The sequence below is a fragment of the Charadrius vociferus genome, unplaced genomic scaffold (genome assembly GCF_000708025.1).
Source record: "Charadrius vociferus isolate BGI_N301 unplaced genomic scaffold, ASM70802v2 scaffold529, whole genome shotgun sequence".
Classification (NCBI taxonomy): Eukaryota; Metazoa; Chordata; class Aves; order Charadriiformes; family Charadriidae; genus Charadrius; species Charadrius vociferus.
In genome coordinates this window covers 599,352-614,325 of record NW_009650172.1, presented here as the reverse complement: position 1 = coordinate 614,325, position 14,974 = coordinate 599,352, and the positions used below count along the sequence as shown (strand labels likewise).

Sequence of the window (14,974 nt, the reverse complement as noted above, 5' to 3'; positions counted from 1 at the left end):
CCCCCCCCCGATTAATTTGCATCTGTCAGCTTAGGTGTTAATTTGCCATTTTGCTGCCTTTTCTCTTGGTCATTTGCTTCTTTTCTGGCTTTGACAAACGTATCTCCGTGTCATCTCTGTATTTGGCTACTTCACAAATTCATCTCCTTCTCCAGATCCTCACTAAATCTATTAGACAGCGGGTTTAATACCAATCCATATGGCTTCCTCTTGATGGTTAACCTTTTGCTATGATGAAAATTCACTATTTAATTTCGTCTTCTTTCTCTTTAGATCAATGGCAGTATTTGCCCTCTTCCCTTCTCCTCCTTAGCTGTTTTGCAGCAAAACGAATTGCCGTCTGATTTGTCCGTCTCGTTAAATCCCCTGAACAGCTTGGTAAAAACCCAGGAAGAATCAGAAGGACGAGTTCCTTTTGCAGAAGCTGATGGTGGTTTATACCTTGGGGATTTCCTTGCCCGCCAGCGCTTTTGTTTGTGGCAGGGTAAAACCCAGGGGATTTGCAGTGATCTCAGAGCTCTTTGTATGGTTCGATGTGATTCACCCATGGAGCTGGGCTGCAGAAAGAGATCCCAAACCTGCTCTGCAGGTACCCGAGAGCGGTCTGACGGCTTCTGCTGCCTCCTCTGCCCTGGTCTGAGACGGGTTAGGCATAGGTGATGGGCATCACTGTTTGCTTTCCTAATTTCTGAGTTTTTACATCCTTGCTTTGGAGCCTGCATCCCTCCTGCAGCTCCCTGGGGAGCTTTTTGGGTCTGGGCGCAGGCACCCCTGCGACTTGCTCTCTTCCTTGGAAGGGGAATTATAAGGTTCACCATCCATGGTGTGGTTCACCATCCCTGTAATGGGAAATCTACCCAGCCCCAATCCTGAAAACTTACTGCTTAGGACTTTGAAAGCAAAAAAAAGCTTATTTTTGGAAGGATCTATGTGAATGTTGTCTGAACTGGATCTGAAACACAAACAGTTGCTCCTACTTTGGAATAATAAGGCGCAGGGGATATGTATTTTCCTTACTGCTTCTGAGGATGTATGTGCTGAGACAACATTAAACTCCAGCGAGGAGACGTGCAACAGGAACATGATCAAACCCTACTGCTGCAAAAAGAAGAAATAGTGACTTAAGGGTGCCTGCGATCCCTGGGTAGAGCCCGTCAGTGGAGAGATGCATTGCATTTCTATCTCATTACGCAGGGCTGTTGAAGGTTGAAATGCTGTTAAATATACCACAGGCTCTTATTAAATGGCTATATTAAAAAAAAAAAAACCAAACAAAAAAACACCACACGTACACACACCAGACTGCAGCTGGTGGAAGCACATTCTTTATTTGAGGATCGTTTTTTCAGACAGGCTGAGTTTTAATAAGCCTCTTGCGCCGGCTGATGTGTTGGCTCAGCGTGACGGTGGTGCAGTGGGATGCTCCGACCCAACAGCTGACCCGGGGGTAGCGCAGGAGCCTCCGCGGTGCTGGGCCGAGCGGCTGGGTGGGCGCTGGATGCAAAGGTTCACTCCTGCTTCCATCACCCACCCAGGCATCCAGTGCCTTTTACTGGGTGCGGAGGTTGGATGCATCAAGAAGACCGTGGCCAGCAGGTCGAGGGAGGTCATCCTCCCCCTCTGCTCTGCCCTGGTGAAGCCGCCGTCTGGAGTATTGTGTCCAGTTCTGGTCTCCCCAGTTCAAGAAGGACAGGGAAGTGCTGGAAAGGGTCCAGCAAAGGACTACAAAGATGATGAGGGGATTGGAGCATCTTTCTTATGAGGAAAGGCTGAGGGCCTTGGGGCTCTTTAGTCTGGCGAAAAGAAGACTGAGGGGGGATCTTATCACTGCTTATAAATACTTAAAAGGAGGGTGCCAGGGGGATGGGAACAGTCTTTTTTCAGTGGGGCCCAGTGATAGGACAAGAGGTAATGGGAACAAACTTGAACATAGGAAGTTCCATCTTAACATGAGGAGGGACTTCTCTCTTGTGAGGGTGGCAGAGCACTGGCACAGGCTGCCCAGAGAGGTTGTGGAGTCTCCCCCTCTGGAGACATTCCAAACCCGCCTGGACGCCATCGTGTGCAACTGCTGTAGGTGACCCTGCTCTGGTGGGGGCGTTGGACCGGATGAGCTCCAGAGGTCCCTCCCAACGCCTACCATTCTGTGATTCTGTGATTCTGTTGGGTACCCATTTTTGTAACATGCTATAGACCCTGATGCTGCAGAACGGCGCTGCCTCTGCTCAGGATGGTGCTTGAGCACAGGCTCTAAGTTGGGGCATAGCAATGGCACCAAGATGTGTGTTGGGGCTGGTGGTGGCATCGAAATACGTTACTTGGCTGTGATTTTGTTTCATACCTGCATACCAGGGTAGCACATGCCATAGGTACGTGCTACCCTGGTATGTAGGTATGAAACAAAGTGTAAATAAAGGGCAGAGGATCAACATTAGGCACAAAACCATAGCTGATATTTTTGATGGCTGCTTTGACCACCCATGCACATTATGCCCCATCCCTGGAGGTGTTCAAGGCCAGGTTAGACGGGGCTTTGAGCAACCTGGTCTGGTGGGAGGTGTCTCTGCCCATGGCAGAGGGGGTTGGAACTGGATGATCTTTAAGGGATCTTCCAACCCAAACCGTTCTATGATTCTGTGACAACGGTGACTCTGGGGCTTGCCCCATCAGTGCCAGCACCGGCACCATCTAACACAGCCCCTTTGCTTTGAGCTGGGAAACCCACATTCCGCCTCCTTCCATCCCTGGTCCTTCCCTGCCTGCTGCTCTCCATACCTACAGCTGTTTTCCCAATAATAATGAGCTTTCCAGTGGTACTAAAGACTCTGCTTTCCATGTAACTTCTTAATATAAAAACTTGAAAAAGTTTCTTTAAAAACTTTTTTGCTTTAAAAAGCTTTTCTCTTTAAAAAAAATAGTTTAAAGAAACTTGTAAGAAAGAAGCTTGGGGTGTATTTTTATAAGCAGTAGCTAGAAAATGTCTGTTTTGACTCAGTGTCCAGGTGATTCAGGACACAGTGGAGCTGTAAATGTCACGTAATGTTTACTGAATACAGTGTTCGCTGTGTGGTGATGGAACTGCTGAAATGCTCTTTCTTTCTTTGGGGACGAATCAGCCCCCAGCGGGGTAGTTGTAACTGCTGGAGCCTTTCGGGAGGTCCACCCTTCCAGATAATGTCCACTTTCTGAAATCTGGCCTTAACTGCGTTTGGTTTGTTGTTTGGTGTGTTTTGGTGCTCAATTCCTTAACGCAAACCAAGTTCTCAGTGGCTGCATCTACCTTAAGTTGCCAAAATATTTATGATTTTAAAAGATGAGTCTAAAACTGGAATAATGGTCCGTGGGCTTATGAAATAGGAGACAATCTATCTCTCATCTTACAGGAGCATGGTTAGCATTTCTTCGGATCTGAAGGAAAAGATCTGGTCAGTCTTCATCCTGCCCGGCAAGGAGAGTGACTTTCGGGGGGTTATTTTGGATGCTGAACTATCCTTTCTTCTTCTTTCTGCTACTTAAGAGAATATTTTTACTGTCACAACTTACCTGTAGCTCCACATACCCCAGCAAAGTCACTTCCCCATGGCTTTTTGGGGGATGCTTTGGAGTTTTGTTTATGGTGAGTCTCTAAAGCTGGTTTCTTCCTTCTACAGCCAAATAAGCGAAGGGCAATATTTTGCTTTTAATGGTATGTTTATTGTGGAATTACTGCCAATCCCAGTGTACCTGTGTGCAAAGTGTCTAACATCTGTGTGCTCTGCTAGCCTTCAGCTTTCCACATAAAGCAGGACTATCCTTTTTTGCATCTCAGGAGCTGAATTTACGGCGCGGTAACTCCTTATATCCACTTTAATGGTCTGGTGAAATTCTGTTAGCAAAATACCTAATGAATGTTGCGATTCAATCAGAGCAATCTAGAGTGTAATGTGTGGAGCGGTGCCAGCAGTATATAAATCATTAAACATCAAAACGTTAAAAAAAAAAAAAATCCCTAATCATCACCTTAACTCCAAGAGCTCCTGTAAATGGCAGGGGACGAAGGCAGGGGTGGGCAGCGCAGGCGCCTGGCTGGGACGGGGGCGGTGGCGCACTGGGGTGGGATGGCTCGCCAGCTTGGTTCCCTGTGCTTCACCAGGGGGCATTTTTGGATAACATAGATGCTGTAGCACGGGGAGGGGGTTGTTCATGTGCTCTGGAGTCCCCCTTGCCCTTGCAAATCCTAGAAAGGCAAGTTATTAATTAAAGGGGTGCTTTAAATAATATGAAGGAGAGTAGTCATTGCAGGTACATTTTCTGTAGGCAGTTTGGTTTTCTGCTCCAACTCTGTTTGCATTGTGAACTGGGGACTGACTACACTCTATTTTGGTTGTTTTGGCCCTGGGAACTCTTGCAGAAAAAAACAAAAAAGGTGCAGTTGTGCTCTTGAAGCCAGGATTTTATAAAGATAAACGGTCTAGAGGTTTGGGGGTTGGTTTTAGTTTTTAAACAAATCTCTTGAAAGACTTCCTAATGAGAGGCAAACCCAGCTAGCAAAAACTATGCATTTGCTTTTGAAAAGATTGAATTGGAGGGGAATCTCTGGCTTTGGCCATGGATCCGCTCTGCTGGGAGAGGTTATCTGCGGAGAACAAAACCAAAAGTAATTGGTCCTGAAATACAGACATGTTTGAAAGGCACCGCGGGCTCGCTGGGAGGTTGGAGTGTGATTTGAAAGACTAACGCAAAATACAGAATGATAACATTCCTGACGGTATATATAGATATACACACATATACACACACATACATATATATACACATCTATATATAGATAGGTATGTGTATGTGTATATATATATATATATATGGATGACCATGTGAGATTTCAGCGTGGGGGTTTTATCAGCACGAGTCTGATTCTGTGCCCGTTTGCTGTTTTAGGATCAGATGAGGTATTTTGCATTCACTCAAAAACTGAAAATGGATAAGCAGACTGGACGCAGACATCTCAGCCCTCACCTCTGCTGGCAAATGGTTTGCACTTAATAGTCACTTAAATAAGAACAAAGCCACAGAACTCTCCGTTACGGAGAAATACTTTCTATTAAATGGATGCTGTCTCGGCTGGACAAAAGCCTTTGGGAAGGCTGGAGGAGATGAGCTCTGTGGAGCCCAGGTAAGGCTCCCGGGGAGCAGCCCCTCAGCCCCACCAGTGTGTGCCCATCTGCTGCGCATCACTGCATCCCGGCTGCCGGGAGAGGAGCCCGGTCCAGCCATCCTTGCCTGCAGCTTCACCAGTGGTCCACGTTGTTGCCCAGCAAATCCAGCGCAGGGATCTCAGCTGGAGGCCCCCAGCCGAAAAAAAACCCAAAGCCTGGCAGCTGCTGCTGGGCATAGCCAGGGGGAGAGAAGGGAGCGGAGGGGAGAGCCATTGGTGGGTGAGCGATGCTCAGCCGGATGCTTCCTACGGCCGCTGTCCCTCCACTGCAGGCTGCTCCCCCCCCCCTCCTCCAGGGATACACCCCCAGATCTGCTCCGGGATGGATGGACAGATGGCGGCGGGTGCTCAGCTGTGCCCAGCGCTGCCTTCTCTGGCCTGCGGAGAGCTGGCTCGTACGAGGCTGCTGGATGCACTCTCGGAGCCTTACAGCCAGCCTGTTTCTACAGAGGGCTTGTGAAAGACTGTGGCGTGCAAATATTAGGCATGGCAGGGTGTGAAACGTGCTGTTTGCAGGGCACGGGGCACGCACAATGTGTGCCCCAAGTTTGAGAGGTTTTTGGTCTCCCAGGTCTGTCCTGCAGACCGTCACCTAACACTGACTTTATTTCTTTATCAAACCAGTATATTTTAAGCCTGAAGCATCGTGTTATCTCTCAAGAGAAAGTAAGATGAGTCTGGTTTTTTAATATAATTACAGCTAGGAGTTTTGTCCTGCAATGCTTGAGTCTGGGGATATTTTAAGAGCTCTGCTCTCTTGTGCTGGGAGGGAATACAATAAATATGTAGACTGCTTACAATAAATAGGTAGTGCTGCTGCTTTGAACGCTAAGGAAAGGGTCTGTGCTGAACTGACACTGGCTAAAAAATTTGTTCAGCCTAATTAGCAGCAAATCACTTGTGTGTCCAACCTTGCTTGTAGAGATGAGCGCCAATTCCCCCCCCCCTTATCCCCTGCTGCCCTTCGTGGCTTTTCCGTGCCCTCTCTGGCTGAGCAGCTGAGGGTTTTTGCGAGGACGGCAGATCTGCATCTACATGTCATTGCAGAGCAATGTGTGCAAAATGGCATTACTGGAAATTCGTGGAAAACTGTACGCCCACCTTGGGCTTTGTCTCGGACTGTTCAAGCTGTCACCGGAACCGGTCGCGATCGATCAGCTTTTAAATTTCATGAAATTTTAATTAAAGTATGGAAAGCCTACGAAGGCATTGTAGGACAAGAGCACTGGAAACAAATACAATTTCACTTCCAACCATTAGCCAGAAAAGCAGCAAATGGTTGACTGCACATCACCATTGCAGTCTAATGAAAAGTACAGCTCTTGGCTTCAGCGGGCAGGTCATTAGTGACTGAATAATCAGTGACATTTCCCTTCTAAATCTGACACAAACGAAGTGCAGTGCTCTGGAAAAAGCCATTAAGTGCAAAGCCTTGCCTTTACTCTGCTCCAGGTATTGCAGAACAAGATCTAATGGCAGCCTTTAGCTGTGATTTGGCTTTGGTAGCATCCACAGGATAATAACCCCCCGGTATGCCAAGAGCCAAATGCTCCCAGCCTTGCACAAGCACGGTTCCTGCCGTCGTGGCATGCAAAAACAGAGAGTGAGACTTGTTCCTTGCTGGTGTTCACAGATGCAGCCGGTAAAAGATACAGGTAGGAAAACCTATAATCTAGAGTACTGGGCAGCTGAAAGGTGTATTCTTACGTCTGAGAGGTTCCAGGAGGTAAAGGTCTAGCTTATCGTGGAGTCAATTTAAAGCCTGACATCCTCCTGTGAATTCCCGTGGCAGCTCCCAAAGCTGGGTGTTAACCTGTTTTTCTGCAATTTTTTAAATGTTTTCTTGACGGGAGTGGAAAGCGAGCGGCACGGCACAGGAAAAAGGAAGGAGTGGCCTTGTTTATGTCTGTCCCTCGACTTTCTCTGAATAACGTGTTGTCAGATGGACGGAGTAATCAAATGGGTGTTAACTTCCTCTGCTCCCTCCCCATGTGCCACTGGCTTTGAAAATAATGCTGAAAGGTTAATAGGAGGCAGGCTGCCTTCCAGGGGGTCCCTTGTGTTGAAGCAGCGGGTCTTTAAGAAGGATTTTTTGGGGAACGAGATCTCACGGGGGAAACTTTTCCTAGGGAAAAGCATTACTGGGAGCTGGGTTGGGAAGCACTGTTGTCTTGGAAACTCTATGCTTTGGAGCTGGGTATGTCTGATCTTCAAAACTCCTTTTTCTTTATGGACCCCAAAATAGAAGTTGTCGATGCAGTCAGTGTATCTTTTTTCAATGGCTCTGATTTATATTTAGCCCTGTGTTGGGACGTTCCAGTGCAGTATTTTTGGTCATTAGCTCTCCTGGTTGTGTTTGGGCTAAGGGTCTACTATTCAGGGGATAAATCTGTTTTGGGTGTAGTCCTGTCAGTTACAGCCTTACTGAAAACACAAGTGACCACAGGTGAAAGTGGATATAAAATAATGGGGTAAAAAATGGCCCGGGAAAGTTCCTTAATGGCTAACTGATTCCACTCCCAGCCATTGTATAGTTAGTTCCAGCTGAAGGCTCTTGATAGTTTTATCGCTTAAAAAGGGCATGGTGATAAGATGTTGTTTCAAAATACAAAGCTTTATTACCCAGCAAAAGTTTCTTATTTATATATTACATTTATAGTGCATCCTTAAGGTCCATATCCAAACACGCATTTATATAAGCATCCAGGCAGCTATTGCCATGTGATATTCTTTATCCTGCTGTGTTTTGGAGAGGTTAGATTCCCACAATCCCTTTGGCCGTTAAAATTTGGGACTCTCTTCTGCAGCTGCTTGTGCCCGCCCTCATCTGACTGCAGAGCAGCATCCACCTTGCCAGCATCTCACTTTCCATCACGTGGGGGTCATCCAGGAGATGCCCTGTCCCATCTGGAGAAGGCCTTCAAGATGCTGTCCAGGGGTTCTCCCAAATTACCCACCTGAACGCCCTTTGATGTGTGCTCTTAAAACTCTTTCCTTTGTATGCCATAAGGAAACCAAAGCAAAGAGCGAGGCGGTTAAAAATACTGATATTCCTTGGGTTTGTCATGGCTTTAACAGGCCATCGCTACCAGTGCTTTAAGTTCTTTTTCACTTGACTTTGTTTCCTTGCTGCTCACTCCAGCGGTCGCCATCTCACACACCCAAACTACTGGAGTTACAGAGAGGTGCAGAATATTGCTCATAAAATTAATGCCAGCAGCTGACTCCACTTTTCCAAGTATATAGTGAAGAAGAACTACCATGCAACTTGTTTTCTGTGTGCTTTCATCACAGAGAACCAGGTCATATTTCTCTATGACCTGGAAACCCAACCTAAAGAGAAAAATGGGGGCAGCTTTTTAATTGTAGTTCTGCAACTTAAACTGGGAACCCTCTCACCGATGGGTGCGTGCTGTACCACAGCTCCCTGAATCCATGTTGTAAGGACTGTGGAGGTCGGGGAGGTGTGAGTGATGAGCATCGAAACCCTTCAGAGCACAGAGGAGAAAGCTTCTCTCTCTTTTCCATCCGCAGGTGACGTTGTGGACATCTACCAGCGGGAGTTTCTCGCCCTCCGGGACCGACTGCACGCAGCTGAGCAGGAGAGCCTGAAGCGCTCGAAGGAGCTCAACCTGGTCCTGGAGGAGATCAAGAGAGCGATCTCAGAGAAGCAAGCCCTGCGGGATATAAACCGGACCTGGAGCAGCTTATCTGGTGAATAAACAGAGAAGTTGAGGATCTCGGGCTGTTGTGAAGCTGTTTTGATGAGGAGGTAGAGAGGTGTGCGTGCGTGTGCATGCGTGCAGGGCTGCGGACAGGACGTGCTCTTCTCTCCCCCGGCACGAGCACATTGTGGAGTCCAGAGGGACTTGGGAACTCTTGAACTCCTGTTTAATTACAGGTGCATATGCATCATTAAACATTGAGATTTGCCTCTGCCGAGGATATTTGCCGATTTGCTTGCTTACAAGTTGGGGTTTTTTTCTTGCAACTCGTGTATGCCGTTTCCTATAGCTGTATTGAATCCGTATGGAAAACGGGTATCCAAAGACAGGAGGGAGGAAGGAGTTAGGTTGGCTGAGCACCCCTTGCCAATTTATTTGTTCGTTTGTTGTTTTTTTTTTTAAGTTGCTCAGTTGAAGAAAATTGGATCTCTGCAGAAAGATCCAATTTGACCTTCATTTGATCTTCATTCTCCCCACTCCTTCCCAAATATTTTGGGACTTCTTTAAGGCCCTCATGGCTCCTGCTGGACTTTAATTGGGTTTGTGGGAGCATGTTAAAGGTTGGCCTGATTTTTTATAACCCAGCAGTAGTCTCGGGTGGCCAGGCTGCTCTAAAAAGGCTTTTCGCCTTGCAGTCTCTTCCTACCTACCGTGCCTCGCAATTGATTCCCTTTTCCTTTTTAAGACGAAACCAAGTTAAAACTGTGGAATATCACCAACAAGAATGTGCTGCACCTTCCCACCATCTTCCATCATTTGCCACATTTGCTGTCAAAGGAGAACAGTCTGCAGCCAGCCGTGCATGTGGGACAGGGGCGCACTGGAGGTAAATGGGAATTAGTGCTGCTTCTGGTGCCCTTCCTCACCTTGGTGCCTGTCCCTCCCCTTTCCTCCGGGCCTGGCTGTGGTACATGAGCAGGACTGGAGGAACGGCTGCATGCATCATGCAAGCTTCTTGGTATGGTGGCACACGGGGTGGGTAAGCCATGTCACATCTGCGAGTCTATTGGGGAGTGCTGTCTGTGCTCATGACTGACACTAAAATGTTCTCGATGCTTCTGCCAGACGTTTTTTGCTGCTTTTCATCTCCAGAGTGCTCTAGAATTTGCCTGGAAGCTGGTCAGATGAAAGCACAGTTTGTAGGGTGCTTCATGGAGACTCGAGCCAGTCTTAGGCGACAAATCCCATCTGGAGTAGGACTTTAGGTACTAGATGATTCCCCCCTGCTCCCAAATCCCAACCTAAAGCCAAAGATCTGACTTACCCCTCCCAAACTGAGGTGCTTCTGGCCATGAGAGGGGTTTGGAGAACAAGGGTGGTCTTGAAGTTGACATTCACAGGCTGAAAATGCCCCTAGGAGTGGGAGGGAGTTTGGGTGTTTCCTTAGTCATCAGTCTTTCGGGGAGAAAAGGAGGAGTCTATCTGACTGCCACAGGTGCCCTGCCAGCCTGACGCACTGGGGTGCTGCTGGTCGGTACTGGGCTGGGGGACAGGAGTATGGGAACTCTACGTAGCCTAAGAACCTGCCAACCTGCTGATCACTGCTGGGTTTTAATGACGGAGCATAGTACCGAGCAGGTGAACCATGAAGCGATCATGGGAGCGAAGCAGTGTGTCTTGTCCCAGCACACCCCCCCTCTCTAAAATCTCTCCTTGGCCCTGGGCAGTGTCTGTGGTGATGGGAATCCCCAGCGTGAAGCGGGAGGTGCATTCCTACCTCACCGACACCCTCAACTCCCTCATCTCAGAGCTCACTCAGCAGGAGAAGGAGGACTCTGTCATCGTCGTCCTCATCGCTGAGGTAAGACAGAGCTTTGCCTGTTCATCCCGTTTCCCTGGCCCCCGCTGTCTGCCAACCGGTGCCCAACAGGACGGTTGCCCACCTGGAGGCCAGCTCTGCCGCTTGCCGGGGCAGAAAAGCCCAGCCTTGGGCTGCTGTCCAACTGGGATCATTAGATGCATCCTGCCCAAAACGAAACACCGATTGGGCCAGAGAGGGTCAGGACGCGAGCAGGCAAACATTGGTGGCCGCCAGTGCAGCAGGTGTGATAATCTTTCTGGTCTAAATCGCGATGGCTCTTGTAGGGTGTTTGGGTGGTTGTTCCCAAAATGTGCTGGAGCAGTCCGGTGGACACGTCTGGGGGAGCTCTCAGACCCGCTCCTGAACCAGCTTCATTTCTCCACATACCTTTAAGACAGCTCTAACCCCCTCTCCAAACCCAAGAGCCTGCTGATTTGGGGCTGAGCCTGATATGATGCCTCTTCGTACTGGTGTCTGGAGCCCAGAATCAGTTGCTGAATCCAGGGGCTAAAAAGCCTCGATACATTAATCCGCAAGAGCTGCTTTTATCTATGGGTTTAGATGGTTATTTTTCTCCATGGCTTTCCCCTCAGGATTATTTTCTTGAGCTTGAAGTGCATTTGTCTTAATTTCCAGAAATCTGGTGAGAAAGATAAACCTCAGTGGCATGTTACTGGGAGCGGAACAAAGATAAATGTCTGCGTTTGCTGCCTGTTCAGCCATCATTTGACATTTTGCATAGCATTTGACTTTTGGGTCTCTGGCTGGTATTTTGTACAAGGAGAAGGTGTGCACAGATGGATGTAGCCCAAAGTGCCCAGACAAGATTTGGTCCTGGCCGTTGTTTCCCTTTGAGCCAGGACAGGTTTGGTGGCTGTTTTCACAATGACTGAATTAAAGCATGAGAGTTTTTAAGTAACTTGACCGAAAAATCTTCTGTTTAGGACTGCAGTAATATATATATTTTTTAAGTGGACTTGAAAATAGGGTGCACGCTGTGATAGCGGCACCTGACTTGCCATGTGTACCTGTGGTAACAGAAGCGAGCAACAGAGAAATTAATTCTGATGCCGTGAAGTGCAGGAGCACACGTGCCGTAGCCCCGTAACAGCAATGGTAGTTGTTGCAGATCACCACCACCGTCACTGTCCTCTCTCGCTAAGCTTGCCCTTGTAGCTACACAACGTCCTCCTCCCGTGCGAGTGTCAACCACCGCTGTGCCTCCTCTGCCTCTTCCCAAAGTGTTTCTGAATGTACCGGCACTCAGCGTTGCTCGTTAGGACTCTTCAGAGAGGGGATAAAGAGTAAATAGTGAAGAGGTCATATGAACCTGGAGCAGACACTGGGTAATTTGGAGACTCAAGACAACTCAGGAGCAACTGAATGTCCTTTTTGGGATGGGGACTTCTCATTTCCGAGTGCCACCGCTAACGACTGCGAGTGTCATCCACAGTGGCTGGGGCTGCCTGGGGGAGCCGGGGGCTCCTCGGCTGGCAGAGGGGAGCCCCGGGGAGGGCTGGCCAGCTTGGCTGTCACCAGCCTGCTGTTTCGGTGGCAGCCAGGCGCTTGGAGCAGAGCTCTGCATTTGCTCCCAAAGCCAGGAGCATCTTTCCTGCCTTTGTTTTTCCCATTGCTGTTTTCTTGGCAGCGCCGGGGTAAGAAATCAGTCCAGCACTGGGAGCCTGAGCCCTGGTTGGGAAAGGGACCTTTTTCCTCTCGAGAAAACCCTCCCTTGTCACCGTTCCAGTGTGGAAGCGCCGGGCTCAGCTTGTGACATACATCCCCGGCGTCTCACTTCTCACCTCCGCCTGGCGCCGAGCGCAGCGACAGCCGGTCCCGCCTTCTGCAATGCTGCGTCTGCAGATCCGCCCGGGACACGCGGTCCCGTGATCCCTACAACCTCCCTAAACAATGCCGCCACCAGGAAACAGGCACAGTTTTTGCTCCTGGGTCTCCTGCCCTTTGTTCTTGGATTTTTTTTTCCTGGTCACTGTGCAGATGGTTTCTGTCCGGTCCCTGTCCCTGTTTGCACTTATCCCGCCAGCGGATAGCGGCGCTGCTGACCTTCGCCTCCCAACTGTTTCAGTTTCCCAGGTTGACTGTGGGAACAAACTGTTGTTTTAGGAAGAAAAGCGTCGAAACGAACCTGAAATGAAAAATGCACGCTTATAAATAGACCCCTTTCTCACAGAGGGGATAGAGGTCCTTTTCTGCTGAGAGTATTCGCGTGGATGAAAGCCAGCATGTATAGAGAAAAAAAAAACCAAAATAGCCCAGAAGTTAACACTTTGTGCAAATGCTTGGTGCTGGCAGGGCAGAAGTGCCAGGAGAGCACGTGGGGAAGATGTGCAGCGTCTTGAGTCCTTTGGGGTGGTTTTTGGTGTGTGATGCTTTTGGTTAACACTGGCCATAAAGCAGGGCTCCGAGGAATCTGTCAGCACGGGTAGGGTGGTTAAACTGGATAAAAGGAGACATGAAGATGGTATGGAGGTGCTGACACTACCCTGGGGTGTGCTGAAGGTGATTTCTGAGCCACAGGGGGCACAGGCTGAGGCTGAAGGACCTAACACTGCTTATCGTTTGTTTTCAGACGGATCCACAGTACACAGCCGGAGTCGCAGAAAATATCAGAAACCTGTAAGCCCTTCCAAATGACTACAGCGGTACGGTCTGTGCCTTTAGCAAGGCCAGGGAACGGCTTCATTAAGGAGAAAATACATGCTCTTCTGCTTCCCTTTTGTATTTTTTTTTTGTTTCTCTTCTTTTTCTGTTCTTAAACTCCGGGCTGTCTTTGCTATTGCCGCTTCCACTTTCTGCTTGTCCTAAAATGCATCCCATATGTAGCTTCCATTAGGCTGCTTTGTGCTTGCAGTATTTAACACACGAGATCATGCCGTTTCATTTTGCTCTTTCTGTCCTGTGGCATTGAGAGAAGATGGATTATTCAGATTTCCAGTGATCCTGGCAATTGTTTCCGTGTCTAGTGCAGCCCTCTACCTGCTCTGCAGAGTCAGAGCAGCTGGGCAGGGTGGTAAGCACACTCAAATGCTCCTGCCTTATTTTGCTTTAAAATCCGTGATCCATTTTTCATCCCGCTCCAGTCTGTTTGTTTTTCCCTTGTTCTAGGCGCTAGTTACGTTTGTCTCTCGTGCTGGCTGCTGTTTATGACCCGACATCTCAGTGGCTCTTGCAGCTTCGTTTGTGGCTGTTTAGGCAGAAGCCGGTGACGGATTATTAACCGTGAGCCGGTCCAGGCGTTAACAGCATCAGAGCTCGGAGGCAAAAGGAAAAGGTGGTGAGAGAAGAGGCTGTGACTCCCGTCCAGCTCCTGCGACTGCGTGTTTCCAAAGGATCGCAGTCGCCATAAGAAGGAGATGCAAAAGGGCAGCACATCCTCCGGGCGCCCCGCGTCCCCGAGCCAATGATGGGAGAGGGGCTGGGACGCGCGGGGAGGGTTGTGTTCCCGGGCACTTGCAGAAGAACTGAAACAGAGCCCTCCATCTTGCTGTGCAGGAGCTGGCAGAGCTCCCCTCCTTCTGCCTGCTGGCAGGAGGACGCACTTATCGGGGGATAATGGACTGATTGTCCGATGGATCCTGATGAAATTACTGGGCGCTGCTGCAGAGAGTGCTTCTGCGTAGAAGGCCTGAAACTTTAATTGACTTAATGATGTGATTTCTCGCCGTCCCCCTCTCCGGTGCCTCTTGCCCCTCCCTGATTCACTGAAATTATTTTTCTTCCAAATTGAATTGAGGTAGTGTGGGGCCAGGGCAGGCGGAGCTCGTACCGCAGGAGGGAGAAGGCTGTTGCTGCTTCAGTGCAGGTTTTGTCAGCTCAGTGAGAAGCTTCTTTTCCACTCCTGCCCGAAGAAGGGAAGGTTTGAAAATGTTAGCTGAAAATCTTGCCGGTCCCAAGAAGGGAATAGGGAAGGGAAAAAGAAGAGAAGTTTTTGGCAATCTCGCTGCTTTGTCTCCCTCTGCCCCATCTCCTGTCCTCCAGGCTCTGCACAAACAAAGGAAATCAGCCTTGCACCAAATGTTCTCAAAAAGGCAGTATAAAAATAACTGGTTTTCCCGCTTATCTCTCACAGTTACAGCAATCTCTGGGTATTGCTTGCAAGGCTGTTGTAGGTACATATTTTTCAGATGGGTGACATTTTTTTCTGTTTGAGTTTGACTTTTTAAAGGGTTCTTAACCTCATTATAGGGAAAATAGATGCTGATTTTTATCAGTGTAAGAGAACTAGGTAGAATT

At 48.7% G+C, this 14,974-nt stretch overlaps 1 protein-coding gene across 1 annotated transcript in view; it reads left to right on the top strand.

Moving 5' to 3' along the window:
• Window positions 1-8,595: 8,595 nt before the first annotated feature.
• Window positions 8,596-14,974, top strand: part of MGAT4B (mannosyl (alpha-1,3-)-glycoprotein beta-1,4-N-acetylglucosaminyltransferase, isozyme B) — a 15,463-nt gene continuing 9,084 nt past the window's right edge. Inside the window, exons 1-5 of the mRNA XM_009892624.1 lie at window positions 8,596-8,599; window positions 8,729-8,908; window positions 9,605-9,745; window positions 10,587-10,720; window positions 13,311-13,357. Of these exons, the coding sequence (XP_009890926.1) occupies window positions 8,596-8,599; window positions 8,729-8,908; window positions 9,605-9,745; window positions 10,587-10,720; window positions 13,311-13,357 (506 nt within the window). The remainder of the gene's footprint in view (window positions 8,600-8,728; window positions 8,909-9,604; window positions 9,746-10,586; window positions 10,721-13,310; window positions 13,358-14,974) is intronic.